The sequence below is a fragment of the Micromys minutus genome, assembly GCF_963924665.1.
Source record: "Micromys minutus genome assembly, chromosome: 27".
NCBI lineage: Eukaryota > Metazoa > Chordata > Mammalia > Rodentia > Muridae > Micromys > Micromys minutus.
Window position 1 is genome coordinate 16,912,620 of NC_137962.1, and position 14,604 is coordinate 16,927,223.

Sequence of the window (14,604 nt, forward strand, 5' to 3'; positions counted from 1 at the left end):
GTGGTAAGGACATGGTAGTGGCGGTCACAGAGGTGGTTTTGGTAACATGGAAGCAGTGGTAGAGGTGGTGGAGGTAGTGGAGTGTGGCGTGGTGATGATGTCACTGGTGGTAAACACTGACTGCCGATGCTATTGGCCTTGTTTTGCTCAATGTCTTGGTGGTGGGCATAGGTATTGTGGTAGGGGGCTGTCTCTGGAAAGATTTGCAGTCTCCCCCCATGGTCATTAGCTCCCTTCTTCATGGTATAAGTCAGGAATTAAGCCATAGTGACCATATGGACAAGACAGGTCGAGTAGGAGAGGAAGGCTTACACATGGAAGTCTAGAAAGATGTCTTGTAGATGAAGATGGGTTGGTTAGGGTAGCCATGGGGTATGGATTATCCCCCCGATGGACCTCGGGGAAAATACCAAGAGTGCTCAGTGCCCAGCAAGGGTCTAGCTCAGCAGTCATCCAAATGATAGGGTCTGAGGGCTATGGCATCTGGACAGTAGCCTCTTGACTGCCAGGGGGTGACAGGCCAGTAGAGGTGTCTGTAGAAGCCACAGACAGCAACCTAGGGGAGAGACAGGGCTCAGGGTGGGCATCAAGCACCTTTTTGAGCCAGGTGCAGTCAGCAGAACCCTGTTTTCCAGGGCAGGTAATTTTTGCCAGACTGTGGAGTCAGTGTCTACTGTCCTTAGGTTCCCCACTCTGTCCCAGAGACAGCCATGACCTATATGCCCTGCCTGGGTAACCCAAGAGGAGCCACTAGGCATGGAGGGGGACAATCTGAGGCCAGAAGCCCCAGTGCAGTGTCTGGCGCCAGGTAGGGGAGAAGAGACTGGCATCTGGGTGGGGGGAACAGGAGAAACCCCAAAGGCCCTGCACAGATCTGAGGTGCAAAGAAGGGATCGGGTGGCCACATCTCTTTAGTCAAGGGCACCGGACTCAAGGTGTTTGGATCTCAGTAAGCCGGGCCAGGACTAGAGTCTCAGAAACAGCACTGGAGGGGTGTCAACTCAGCAGCAGGGTGGGATGACCCCGAGGCTAGGCTCTCACGGGGAGAAAAGACAGAGCTAGATCATCCGAGTAGGCCTTCTGGAAGCAGCAGCAGCCATCTTGATGTGGAGTGAGAAGTCGGTAGATGGCTCCGAGAAATGGGCACACCCGGTGGCAGAAGTGTGACTAAACAGGCTGCAACCTGGGATGGAGATGTGTCAGGGGAGTTGATTTCTGGGGTACAGATGGAAGCTGGCTCATGAGGGTTCTCAAAGGGCCAGTTGGGAGCTCCTCAACTGCAGAGGCTTCGGTCCCGCCCCTGCCCAGAGCCTAAGATCCCCCACTGGGGTGCACCGTGCCCACTCTTGGCTGTTTTATACCCCGTGGGTGGACACCCGATGAGTCAGTCATACTGGGGTGTGAATTAGCCCATCAGATCCAAGGGGACCCCGACAGGCACAGTCCCATAATAGCACCTGCTCGTGGGCTGGCGGGAGGCATCACGATGCAGTAGGGCCCTTGCTTAGCTGGTGGGTGGTGGGCTCCATGCGCTCTGCATACTGTCCCCTTGTGTTCCTCGAAGAATTTATTATTCTCTAAACGAGTACAGGTTACTGCATACCCCCACTGGTGAGCAGGCAGCTGAGCTCCGATCTGGGTAGGGTCAGGAATCTCTGTTCACTTCTCCTGGGCTGGCAGGTACTAAGAGAGCAAGGACCAGAAGCTGAGTGTGTGGCCATCTGCAGGGATATCCCCTCAGGGTGTTCCTAATTTGTTGGGTCCACCTCTTTGGGACACTACTGGAGGTCCCTGTAGAAGGATGCTGGGCAGTCGAGTGGTAATGAATCTCTTTCTTGTATCGCTGTCTCTGGGACCTGGGGATAGGGTTGTGGCTCTGCTCTGGGAGTTGAGGGTTAAATGAAGCAGGGCTACACTGGCTTGGAGGCTACAGCGGGAGTTGTGGCTGCAGAAGCCAGCTGGTGGTAGGTCCCATCAGGTTCCCTTGGAGGGCCAGGGCAGCAGGAAGCAACCACCCGGACAGAGGCTGCTAGGCCAGGTGAACTGCAGGCACTGGGGAGGCAGGGAATGGACACATTTCCCACGGACAGAGTGAGTGAGTGGTGTCCACGGAGCCTAACGGGGCTTTTATCTTTTTTTTCTGCCTTACTTGCCTGGTGTCTGTACTGGATTCCCTACCCTACAAATATGACTGCTAGGCAGCGGGTGACTGTGACCTATCAGGACCTGTGCTGGTTGGGGTAGAGGAAGTTGAATCAGGCCAGGGGGTCGTTAGAAGTGTAGTGACAGGAATTGCCTCAGGGCCATGTGTGGTGACTATATATCAATGGGCATCATGGCAGGAGCCAAATAGAATTTCCATGCTGGAGAAAGGTCATTAGTGGCATATGGAGAGGTGGAGAGTATCCAGATTTGTCCTGGGACCTGTCTGAAGGTGGCAGGCCTCAACCTACACAGGAGGGCTTACTCATTATGATCCCCTTTTTCTTCTGTGTCCAGAAGGGTGTCACTGGCCTTGCTCCTTCCCTAGTTCTGGATCTGTTGGCAGGACATGGGGCGGGGGGCAGGTATGACTGGCCCAGATTCCTTAGTCCTGGTCCAGGATAGGGACTTGGCTGGATGACCCAGATCACATTTCTGAGGCTCAGAGGACAGGTGGCAACAGCCTCCACTGTGGGAGCTGCAAGCAAGAGAGAAAGGGAAGCCTATGTGTGCTGCAACTGAGAGTAGAGATTCGTGCAGCAGGGTGGCTTTCAGTCAGGCTTGGGGAAGAACTTCCAGATGTTAGGAACCAACATTTTCTGGAAGTGGGGTGGGTGGGGGCTTTTTCCCACCTTCAACAGGTAGGGGGTCAAAAGTACAAGAATCCACTAACTAGGGTAATCTTCACACTTGTGCTGAAATGCCTGTGGTCCAGGGCTTTGGGAGTAGCTCCGTGGCTTTGCAGATTAAGCTCTTCTCCTGTCCTGGGGCCCGTCTGGATTCTGGGTTGCTGATCAGATCTACTTTCAGCCAGGGTTCAGATGGGGACAGTTGGGGGCAGCAGTAGAGAGAAGCTGGAATCTAGGCCCCACTGCCATCTTGCTGTGTGGTCAGCTGCACCCGCACAGTTTCCTTTTTGTGTCTACAAAGCTGACCTGAGGCTGTGGCACAGAATGGGAGATGAAACACACAGGTGCCTCAGAGCAGAGCGGAAGCTGGGGAGGGAGGTGAGGAGAGGACTTGTCCCTGGGCTGCACGTGGGGTGCCCACGATACTCCTAACACACGTGGCACTTGACTAGAGAGGTAGGCAGGCAGAGGCGGGCCCATATGGCAGTCTGGGCAGCTTACAGAGGCTAGTTCTGCCCTCTTTCCATGCCAAGCCTGGCTGGCTCCTGGTTCCCTGGGTCCACACAGGTACCTTCCCTGCTTCCCACAGCCTGGAACTGGAGAGTCTGGCCCTGGTGACCCTCAACTGGGTAAGGCGGCAGACACTCCTCCCCTGCCCCTGGGAGGCTAATCTAATTGGTGCCACAGCAGAGGTCCTGGGCAGCTCTGGTTCTCAGGCTGTCGGTGTCCTAGGTGGTGGCCAGCAGTGGTCAGCCTGGCGCCCTCTGGAGCCGACAGGGTGTCTGGGATTTTGTCAGGCTGCCAGCCTAACTCCCCTCACCCCACCTAGGATGCTGTCCTCTGAAGTCTTCCCAGCAACCATCAGGCAGGTACAATAGCTAAGAGTTCAGTGTCCTGTTCTAAAGAGGAGCCACACGGCCAGCAGCGTGGACAGGCCAGTGGTGGCATGCCGGCCCGGCACACAGGGTTTTCTTGGAATATGTGCATGCTGATGACATTTGTTAGTATGTGCTGGCCTTCTGTGTCTGGTCTGTTGTCTGTGGCTTGAGACTGTCCCTTTGTCACTCCTAACCTTGAGAGAGGCACAATGAGAACCAGGGCCCCGTGGCTCTTGACCTGAAGGGCGGGCATGGAAGGAATTAGCCAGAGGCAGGTCTGGCATACAAGCACGATCACAGGAAATCTCTGGGGGATGGTGCAGAATCTGGGGTGTTGTTCAGAGCAAGGGGCTTTGGGGGAACTCACATTTTCTTTCCTGCCCTCTTGGGCTATAACTAGGGATGTGGGGTGCTAGGTGTGCAGTAATAGGCTAGTGGAAAGACTACTTGAGGGGTGGTAGTCTCCGTTCCCTGGAGTTGATACTGTGACTGCCCTTTGGGGACCTGCAAAGTTCTGATGGGACAGGGTCTCAAGGCTCAGAGGCTTTCCTGAGGGCAAAGATCCTGCAACTGGAGGACCTTTCTTCCGCCTCTATCTGCTCTATTATTGCTCTTGCTGTGGAAAAAGAGGGCCCTCAGGTAGAAGCCTGGACCTCCAATCCTGGCATTCATGAGCCATTCATGGGCTAACTCGGATTGCACGCCATCTCAGAGTGAGGTAACAAGCACTGGGAATGGAGAGGAGCTCACACAGCTCAGAGCAGTGGCTCCTCCACTAGCCCATAACCTAAGACAGGCTTCTCTGGACTGATTCTTTCTGAGGGGTAGAGGGACCCCGAGGGAGATGCAGATGCTGTGGGTCCTGTCTCCCTGGGCCTGACTCACTGGGTTGTTGAGAAGAGGGGGAAGGAAGGAAGGAGTCACTGGGAATTAAGGGAGGGCCTAGATTCCTGACGGCTGAAGCTGCTCTTGGCTGCCAGCGTGTATTCCAGTCAGGCACTGAGTTGTGCAGCCCTGTGCTGAGTTAGGATCCATCCCCTCTTTAGAGACAAGGAAACTGAGGCAAAGGGGTAAAAGTAACTGTGCTCCTGCAGGTAGGGTGTAGCTGAGGTACTGTTGGAACACAGGTATCTGGCTAGTCTTTTTTTTCTTAGCATGTATGTGCAGCCAGTGCTGGCTGGGCACAGGGCAGTTCTCCAATGCCACCAGGGAAAGCAACCAAAGAAAACCCACTGCACGTTTAGATAGGCAGGCCCATTCCTGCCTATGGATTTTATAGCCTTCACTGGCACTGTGGAGGTGGCCTGGAAAATGCCTCTGGCCATTGTTCTGGCTAGGAATGGAAGCTACAATCTAAAGGCTTCCTGGGTGCACAGAGAGGACATCTGGCTGGCCTCCCAAAGCCTTGGACTGGGAAAGGGTAAAAGTCTTCCTGGCCTTGGGTTCAAGAGACCACTCCCACCTGGGACTCTGGATAACCCAAATCCTGGGGTGCTTCTGGGACAGGAGCAGGACTGAGTTCCAAAAAGGTGCCCCTGGCACTTCTTGCAGGGCAAGCTCAGCCCCAGGGCCAGAGGTTTGAAGGATGATGGAAGCTGGCAACTTTCTGTTGAGAGAACTGCCTGGTAGGCCCCATGGGAGGTAGAAAGGGGAGGAGGGGGTATTTTGCTGGAATCCTTCAGATCCTGGTACACCCAGAATATAGCTAGCACTTTGCCTAACTGAAATGGGGCCAGCGGAGGCCTGGAGGCAGCAGGAGGGGCCGGGGTCAGCGCGCTAAGGGAAGTTTCCAGCAGCTGGCCAGCTCCCTGCAGGGAGGGCTGCGCTAACCCGGGACTTGGAGCCGCAGATACCCAGGCCGCCTGTCCTGGAGGATGCGGCCGCATAGCGGCGCGGGATGGAGCCATCCCAAGGTCACCAGCTCCGGAGAGCCCTGGGCTGTGAGGCTGGGGTACTCCGGGGCGGCCCCTCGCGCGTCCTCGCGCCAGGGCCTCGGGCTCGCGCGGGCTCGCGGCCGGGCAAGCTGGCGGGCGGGGCGGCCGGGCCCCGGGCCAGCTCCCGCCTCCCTCCCGCCGCTCCCGCGGGCCGCGCTCCCGCGGGCCGCGCTCCGCGTCTCCAGCGCGCGGCGGGCGGTGCAGAGCGCGGCCATGGGCGCCGGGGCGGCGGGTCCTGGCGGCGGGGCGGTCGCGCGGCGGGCGCAGGTGCGGGCCGGGCCGGGCCGGGCGGGCGCGGGGCCCGCGCGCCGCCGCTGACGCTGTCTCCCGTCCCGCCGCCCGCAGACCCTCCTCCTCCGCCCCCCCGCAGCTCGGGCCCTGGTCGTGGCGCGGCTGCCGCACGGTGCCCCTCGATGCCCTCCGGACGCGTTGCCTGTGTGACCGGCTCTCCACCTTCGCCATCTTAGCCCAGCTCAGCGCCGACGCGGTGAGACCCGGGCGCCGGGGGGCTCGGGGCGCGGGACGCGGGCGGGGACGTGAGCGCGGGCGGGCGGGAGGCGCAGGGCCAGGCCCGGCCCCCACCAGGGGTCTCAGCGTCTGGCAGCCACAGTGTCCCGTTGAAGTCCTGGAGATGGTGAGTGGGAGCCTGGTGGGTGGCAGTGTGGAGTTTAGAGACCCTTAGTAAGTGACTGTCAGGTGGGTCCTGTCTCCACTCTCCTTGGAGGCCTGGGGCCTTGGAGACCTTAGAACTAGGGCTGGGAGGCGGGCCTGTGGACCCCTGTGCTTGGCTTGCCAGAGAACAGAGAAGAGAAGCTCCTTCGCACAGCGGTTCAGCCTGCCCCCGCCCCAGTGGAGCCTGGGCTGCGGAGGTGGCTGTGTCCCCAGGCAGGGTTCTGGGGGTGGCTGAGGCTGCTGGGCCTGGCCCAAGTCCCTAGACAGGCCCCATGGTCTCAGGGGCCTCCTTTTTTTGTTCCTGTGATTCTTGTGGGGGCTGCTGGTTTCTATGGTGACAGCATCTCAGGCCAGCTTGCTGCCTGGGGCTCTGGGTGCTGGCCCAGCCCTCTAGACTGGTGGGCTTTCCTGTCTCTACAGCCTCAAGAAGGCCAGGAGAGTGGGGGTAGGGGTCGGAGCTGCAGAGTTCTTGGGCCACTCTGGCCCAAGAAGGGAAGGAGCCAGGGTCTGAGCTCTGGCCCCCAGCCCAGCCCAGTTCTCTTGTGGAAGGGGCCCTGGGGTTGGAATGGAGGATTCTAGGGAGACGACTTGGCTTTCCTGGATGTGGGCAGAGAGATCTTGGCCCTCTGAGAGCCCAAACTTTATGTAGATGCTTGGCTGCCCTCTTATTCTCTGAAAGTGAGAAGAACATACTATGTCAGCTGGGGTCTCATAGCCCGTTAGAACTAGAGGGACCTCAATAGTTGCTACCAAACTCCTCTTTGATAGTCATGGAATCTGAGACCGGGAAGGGCCAATTTCAGATTCCATGGTGAGTCTGGGTCCCATGTGTCTTCCAACTGGGCAGATCCTTCAGTGGGGCAGCCTATATTGGAAGGTCTGTGGGCAAGACAAGGGCAGTGGCTAGGGCCACCCTAGAAACTCCGTGCAAGAGGTGGCTTCTGTCTAGATGTCCATTGCATGTCCATTCCAGGACTTCTAGAGGCTGGTCTGGACGGCATAGGTCCAGCCTGGGCTCCTGGCTGCTGTCTGCAGGACATGGAAGTAGGACCAGAGCAGGGAGAACAGCAGAGACCATGTCTCTACTCCCTTCGTTCCAGCACAGGATTGGGCTGGAGGAGATCAGAGTTGAAGACTGGAAAACTGGGCTTGCTCCTTCACACAGCACTATACTGGCCTTCTGCCTGTTAGAGTCTCGGTTTCCCTTGTCCAAAGGAAGGGAGGGGGCCTTTGTCCTTAAGGAGGAATACTGTTGTGAGCCGGACCCTGGAGCAGCCATGGCTGGTGTGATGGTCCTGATGCTGGGAGTGAGCAGAGGGTTTGGGTATGGAGTCTTCGCAGGTAGAGCTGACCATGATATAAGTGCCTGGGACGGGGAGAATGAGGCCACCTGAGGGGGAGGAGCGGTGGACTGCCCCAGCTCTGCTTTGTGTGGCAGGAATCCATGGATGCTCTGGGGGCTTGTGTGTACCAGGTCAGTGGTCTTTTCACAGCTCCCTGTCTCTGTAGCACAGGCAAGGCAGCGGAAGCTGAGTTCAGAGCCAGGCGGTACCTCCTAGAGCCTTCTCCCTCACTTGTGTGATGTGATAGCAACCAGACCTTCCTAACTGCAGGACTCCCATGAAGGCAGCCTAAGTTTAGTGTGGGGCTTGAGCAGGGGGTGGGGGTGGGTGCATGACTGTTGTAGGTGTGGCTTCTGGTTGCATCCCACCAGAACTCCTTGGTCTTTCTTCTCTCTGTCCCACTTAACCCTCCTCTCTCACCCATATTGGCTTCAATAAGGGTGAGACCCCACTTAGGATGCTAAAGGGGAGGGATCAGAAAGTACTCCTCTTAAGGCCTTCCTGACCTCTAGTTGGCTTACATGGCCCAAGCTGACACGTGAATGCCCAGGGCCGGAGGCTTAGGCAGAACCTGACGGTGTCCTCCAAGGAGACTGGGGTCCCTGGAAGCGGGCAGAAGCCTCCTTCCTCCAAAGCAGCATCTAGAAGGAGTTTGTAAAGAGGAGGTTTGGAGTGAGGTCCTGGGGGTGCACAGGAGTTCACTAGCCTAGTTTGGGGTAGGGGGTGACAGCTATCCCACTTCGCTGAAAAACGCACAGAGCTGCCGTGGATACGGTGCGTGAAAGAGGCATTGGGCACGGGACAGGAGATAAGGTAGACAGGATGAGAGGGAGGACTAAGTTTCATACCAAGGGAAGAAGGGACAGGAAGGACAGGGCAGTGACCAGCAGGGGAGACATGAGACCCTGGCAGGAATAAGCAAGCAAAGGACAACCTGTCTGGCTGCAGAGAGGTGGCCAAAGCTGAGTTAGGTGACCGTAGAGAGACTCGGGTGTTCCTCTCCCTGGCCGACGGGACTGGACCAGATAGTTGCATGGTACCTCAGCCTGGGCAGGGACAATGTACCAGACACAGTAGCCCAGGGGACTCTTGTCTAAAGGGCCTGAGGTGGAGGTGGGGTGTGTGGCACCCAAAGCGAGGGTTGCAAACTGGTCAAGACATGCTAGGAGGGAGACAGACCTAGGAGCAGGGAGCTGGCTGGGAGCCAGGGTGTGGGCGCAGATGCTGCTGGGCTGTGGCTGCGGGAGGTGAGTAACTGCTCTGAGTCACACCTGTGAGTGGGACGCACCACCTGCCTGAGCTTTGTGGATGGACTAGGCGGTGTGTTTATGGTGCCCGACACAGCCTGGCCATAGTAAACAGAATGTGAGGCCAGATGTTGGTGTCGTTGCTTCTGGGACATGCCTCAGACTTAGCTGGTAGAGGACCAGGCCCTAGTCCTGTGCTTAAGTAACCAGGATTGGTATCAGCATGTGACCTGACTCAGGGCTCAGTATGTCACCAGGATCAGGGCTCAGTATGTGACCAGGATGAGGGCAGGGGTGTGAATAGGGTCAGTCTCAAGTGTGGCAGGGTGAGGTATCAGAGGTTACACTCAGAATATGATCAGGGACAAGGTTCAAAGCATGACTGGGATTGATCAGGGCTTGGAGTGTAACCAGGATCAAGGCTCGGTGTGTGAGTAGGGTCAGGGTTCAGTGTGCGAATAGGGGCAGGATTCAGAGTGTAACCGAGATCAGGATCAGTGTGAGTAGGGGCAGGGTTCAAAGTGTAACCAGAATCAGGGTTCAGAATGTGGTCAGGATTGTGGCTCAGCCTATGGCCCAAATCGGGCTTAGTGTGTACATGGTCAGAGTTCAGCTTGTCACCAGGGTCAAGACTCAATATCTGACCATGGCCAGAGTTCAGCCTATGACAAGGATCAAGGCTCAGTGTTTAGCTACTATCAGTGCTCAGAATGTGCACCAGATCATGAAGCTGAGTGGAAATATGATGGTGATCAAGACTCAGTATGAATTATTGGTGAGGGATGATGGGGGAATATGTGGCAGTTTAGATATTAGTCCTTGAGGTGGGTAGTTTATGGGCACTTGGGAGCTGTAGATAACACAGAGACAGGATCAGGAGGAAGCTGGCGTTGTGAGCTATAAGCTACTCTTTAGGAGATGAGGTGTGTATACCGTGTATAGACTGAGGATAGGGAGTTTACAGGGTGCGAATTGACAGCAACCGTGGAAAGTACAACCGAGACATGCGATGGATGAGTAATTCAGAGTGCTTGAGGGAAAGTGGCAGTCAGAGAACCTGGGGTGGTTCAGACAGAATGTTCTTAGGGCCTCTAGAAGGTGGTGACATCTTAGCTAAGAGAAGAGCCAGGCACATGAAGGTGAGAAGGACAGTGATGGGTGGTGGGGACAGCCTTGCAAAGGCCCTCGGGTGTGCTGAGTTTGGCATTGAAGCTGATGTCCCACAGTGGACCAGCCTGGTCTAGGATTTAGGGTCTGTTTCTTGTCCTTGGGATCTCCAGTCTGACCCTCCTAATAAGGCCTGGCATAAACATGACACCCCTGCCTCACAGATTGCTGCTGCTCCCCCTCCCTATAGAATACAGAGCTAAGGCTTTCATGAGTGCCAATTGGGAGAAGCAAACAGGCTAGGGGTGTCTGGTGGCTGCCAGGCCTAATGAGGGCAGACAAGGCAGATGGCCATAGAGGTTGAAAGAGGAGTCAGTCATGACATGGGTGTGAGCCACTTGCCCAATTGACTGTGACCTTCCCCAAAGCTTTGAAATAGTTGCTGGCCACAATCCCCACCTGTCCCTGTCACCTGGCCTCCCCTCACCTGGGACCCACGTTCTTCATTGGTAAAGGTCCTCCAAGACTGTGTGATCCTAGAGGGCTCAGGCCTGGGGAAAGATGTCCAGCATTTCAGTGTAGCAGATGCAGTGATGCCTCCACTTGCCGTTCACAGTTATGGCTAGAGACTTGAGGTTGCAGAGACACAGGGCTGGTTACCCAGGTCTCCTGCAAGGCCCAGGGGCCTGGGGTAATTAGAACCTCCTGCTACTTCATACAGCAGGAGTTCAGCCCCTGTCCAGGGTAGGTTTAGCTGGAGTATAGGCACCCAGCATGCATGAAGAGCAGACTTGGTGTTAGGGCCAGAGCAGGAGTCTTCCTGCTTGTGTCAAGGGTGTATCTGTATATGTATCAGGTAGGTGGGTGTCTGTGGATGTATTAAGCATATTGTCTGTGTCACCCTGGGGGTAGAGCCTAGTTAGGCCACCTCAGGCTTCTTTTTATTTTGGGAGAGGGAAAGGAAGGAGGCATGAGGAGCTGGGGGTGGTGCAGAGGTTCCTCTATTACTACCATGACTTATGGCCTGGGCTATGTCTGTGTCATTTGCAGTGAGCATTCCCTTGTGTGAGCAGGGCCAGCCTGTTGTTTCTGGGTTGTGCCGGGCATATGTAGAGAATGGTGGGGTCTATGGGCCCTGCCCCTGCATAAGAATAAGCCAGATCAGATGTACCAAGGTGGAGTTGGGAAGTGAGTTTTGGGCAGAGTGAATTAGAGGTGCAAAGTCCCTGAGCTGGAAACAAGGCAGCCAGTGGTCTTTGCTCTGGATTGGGGATACTGAGCCAAGCAGGGAGGGGATATGGTATGGAGGTGAATCAAGGTACCTTGCTAGAACGGGGGTGGAGGGAGAAAAAGAGGAGCTTTGGTGGGGCAATGAGAAATGGAACTGTGGGAAGAATTTTGGGGTGGGCGGCCATGGAGTTAGGGGTGTTGGCTGGCTGCCCATTTAGATATAGTAGGAGCTGGGGGTGGACACCATCCTGTGGCAGCGCAGAGCCACAGTTGGAGAGCTGACTGAGCCTATGCCTCCCTCACCTACCTGTGATGTGGGGCGAAGCCTCCCAGAGTTGAAGGGCTGTGACATGAAGGAGAGGAGGACTGTTGCCAGGTGTGGCCTGTGACTGTCATTATACTTGTGAGGGCTTATCCTTAGCAAGGCACAAAAACTGCCCAGCAGAGAAAGTCAGAGGACTGGGGTGGAAGGGCCTGGGCCAGACCTCTGCTCGCCATGGGTCATGTCTCACTCCTTGTCTTCCCTGCTTCCCAGACCATGGATAAGGTGACCGTGCCATCTGTGACGCTCATCGTGGGCTGTGGCGTGTCTTCCCTCACCCTGCTCATGCTGGTCATCATCTACGTGTCTGTGTGGAGGTAGGTGCCCATTCTAGGAGCCAGAGATCCAGCTCTCCCTCCCTTTATCTCTTGTACCATCTACTCTGGACCAGCTGACCCCTTCATCCCATGCTGCCTCTGTTTCCATTCCAGGTTCCCGATGGCTGGGTCCCTAGGGGCCACACAGGCAGAATGGGGGGACATGTTGAATATACAGGGCCTCGTTCCTATTGTCATCTGACTACATACCTTGACAGACACCATCTTTGAGCCCTGACCCCAGCTGGGCACAAAGAACAGTTATCTTTTACTTACTTGGGTTCCTGTGGCTACCCATTATTTTTGTGTACTTTCATACCTGGGCCTCCAAACTCCCTGGGGTCAGGATCCCAAGGCTGCAAGGATCATGATGACCTATGTATGCTACAGGCCCTATCTGACCATTATAGGGTGGCACAGCCTGGCTAAGCTCCAGGCAAGTGTGTGTATAGGAGACTTGCATAGTGTGAATCCTCTTATGGCTAAGGCATTAGGGGCTCCCTCGGGTCATAGGTGTGTCTGTGCACAAATCCCCACCAGTGGGTATATGTAACCACTGGCATGAGCAATAAGGTGGCATTCTCCATGCGCACCAGCATCCATATCCACCCAGTCGCTTGCATTGAGAACATTCAAGGTCACTGTACGCAGAGCTATTCTAGGGCTCCCCGTGCCGTAGCTGGCCCCTGTGACTAGCCATTCCAATTCTCTGCCTCATATGATGGTAACCAATAATTGAAACTGATGTGCCAGTCACTGCCCGTGGGCAACAGCAAGAGATCGATGTGACTGGTGGAGAAGGGCAGTTTGTGCAGCCTCTAGCATCAGGTGCCCTCTGTGTTCTTCCCAAAGGCAGAAATCCAGAATGCCTCCCATAGGACTCCTTCTGCTCAGCCTCTCAGGATCTCAGAGTATCCGGAGCTTGGAGCTCAGAGGCCGAGTTCAGCTCTGACCCGGAGAGAAGGCAGCTTGGTGTTTAAAGCACCTTTCTCAGCGAGCGTTGCTGGCATCACTGCCCTGTGAGCAGCAGACAGGAACTGTTCTGATGGCCAGTTAGGGAGTGGGGGACAGATGGAATAAGGGATATGCCTGCAGAAAGCATGTCAACCCCAAGGCTGAGCTGGGTGGATCTAATGACTAGTGGTAGTTCATGGTGATGATGCTGACCATGGTTGTGATGACCACAGTGATGGTGTTGTTGTTGATGACGGTAGTAGCATTGTGATGGCGATGGTCGTGCTGTTGATGGTGATGGTGGTGACAGTTGTGATGGTTATGGTAGATTTGGTACTGGTGGTGCAGGGGATGATGGTGAAGATTGGGGTGGTGGTGGTGGTGATGGTGATGGTAGAGATGGGGTTAGGAATGACAGTAGCAATGGTGAAGACGGTAAGGACAGACAGTACTTTCAGGGAGGAAATGGAACTCTAGTTCTTAGGCAAGCCACATGACCTTGGTCCTTGTTAGGTGCTGACCTCAGTTTCTTACCTCTCTTGCAGGTACATTCGCTCAGAGCGGTCTGTCATCCTCATCAACTTCTGCCTGTCCATCATCTCCTCTAATGCTCTCATCCTCATTGGGCAGACCCAGACCCGCAACAAGGTAGGCGGCCTCCTGCCCTGCTCTGCCTTGTATTCTCTGGTGTGGCAAAGATGGCTCCTCCAACACGGGCTCCCACGCTGGCCAGTCTTGAGCTGGGCAGCTCAGTGTGAAGGCTATCCACTTACCTTTCCTAGGACCCCTTCCTCACTCCTACCCTGTGACCTCCACACCCTGTCTTGGTAGATGTGACCCAGGGGCTAAGCTCTGTGAGGGGGTCTTCATGGGCCACCCTAATGTGTTGGAGACAGAGAGAAGGTCTAACCCCAGACACTGTTGTACACCATGGAAGAAACTCACAGTCACAATGGGCTTGCCCGTGACTTGATGTGGGTCTTCGGGTGTGAGTCTCCCTGACCCCTGGGCCTCAGGTTCAGCCCTGCTGAGGGATAGACCTTCTCAGTGGGCTCTTGGACCCAGTTTGCTGGGGGAGGAGGATGAGCACCTACCCTAGGCCTCAGGCTTCAGTGGTCTATGTCAGGGTGAGGATTAGGTTGCTTCCTGCCCTGAACTCTGGTCTCAGAGTCATTGGGTGCTAGGCTTTTCCCATCTGTTGCCACATGTACTTAGGGGATGGGTGAGAGCCCTCGAGCTCCTGCCCAGTTCCCTTGGCCCCTCCCTGCCTGCCCAGGTTGTGTGCACGCTGGTGGCTGCCTTCTTGCACTTCTTCTTCCTGTCCTCATTCTGCTGGGTGCTCACCGAGGCCTGGCAATCCTACATGGCCGTCACTGGCCGCCTCCGGAGCCGGCTCGTCCGCAAGCGCTTTCTCTGCCTGGGCTGGGGTGAGCAGGGCAGCTGGGGTTGGGAGGTGAGGGTGGACTTTGGCTAGGGCTGTTGGGTTATGTGAGGGTGGCCAGTAGGCTGGGGTTAGTGACCAGGCGTGAAGGAGCATAGCTGGAGAGAGATATGCAGTGGGCTGGGATAAGCAAAGCCTCATGGGATGGGCAGCCTAGGTAAGAAGATGGGCTATCTCTGTTCTAGGCATTTTTGTCCTGGCCCCTGCTTGTTTTTACCACTTCTAGACTCTACATTTGACATTCTGGCTTCTCCCTTTGAGCTTCCATTCCTTTATAAGGTTGCCAGAAAATGCAGCCCAACCAGTGCCATAGACATTCAGATGACAA

General features: G+C 55.9%; 1 protein-coding gene across 5 annotated transcripts in view; it reads left to right on the top strand.

Moving 5' to 3' along the window:
• ADGRB1 (adhesion G protein-coupled receptor B1) overlaps positions 1-14,604 on the top strand; it is a gene marked incomplete at both ends in the record, with an annotated part of 58,499 nt that overhangs the window by 28,117 nt on the left and 15,778 nt on the right. For all 5 annotated transcript variants that reach the window (XM_080939908.1, XM_080939907.1, XM_080939911.1 and 2 more), the window contains 4 exons: positions 5,989-6,130; positions 11,778-11,881; positions 13,381-13,483; positions 14,112-14,262. In XM_080939908.1, the coding sequence (XP_080796034.1) occupies positions 5,989-6,130; positions 11,778-11,881; positions 13,381-13,483; positions 14,112-14,262 (500 nt within the window). The remainder of the gene's footprint in view (positions 1-5,988; positions 6,131-11,777; positions 11,882-13,380; positions 13,484-14,111; positions 14,263-14,604) is intronic.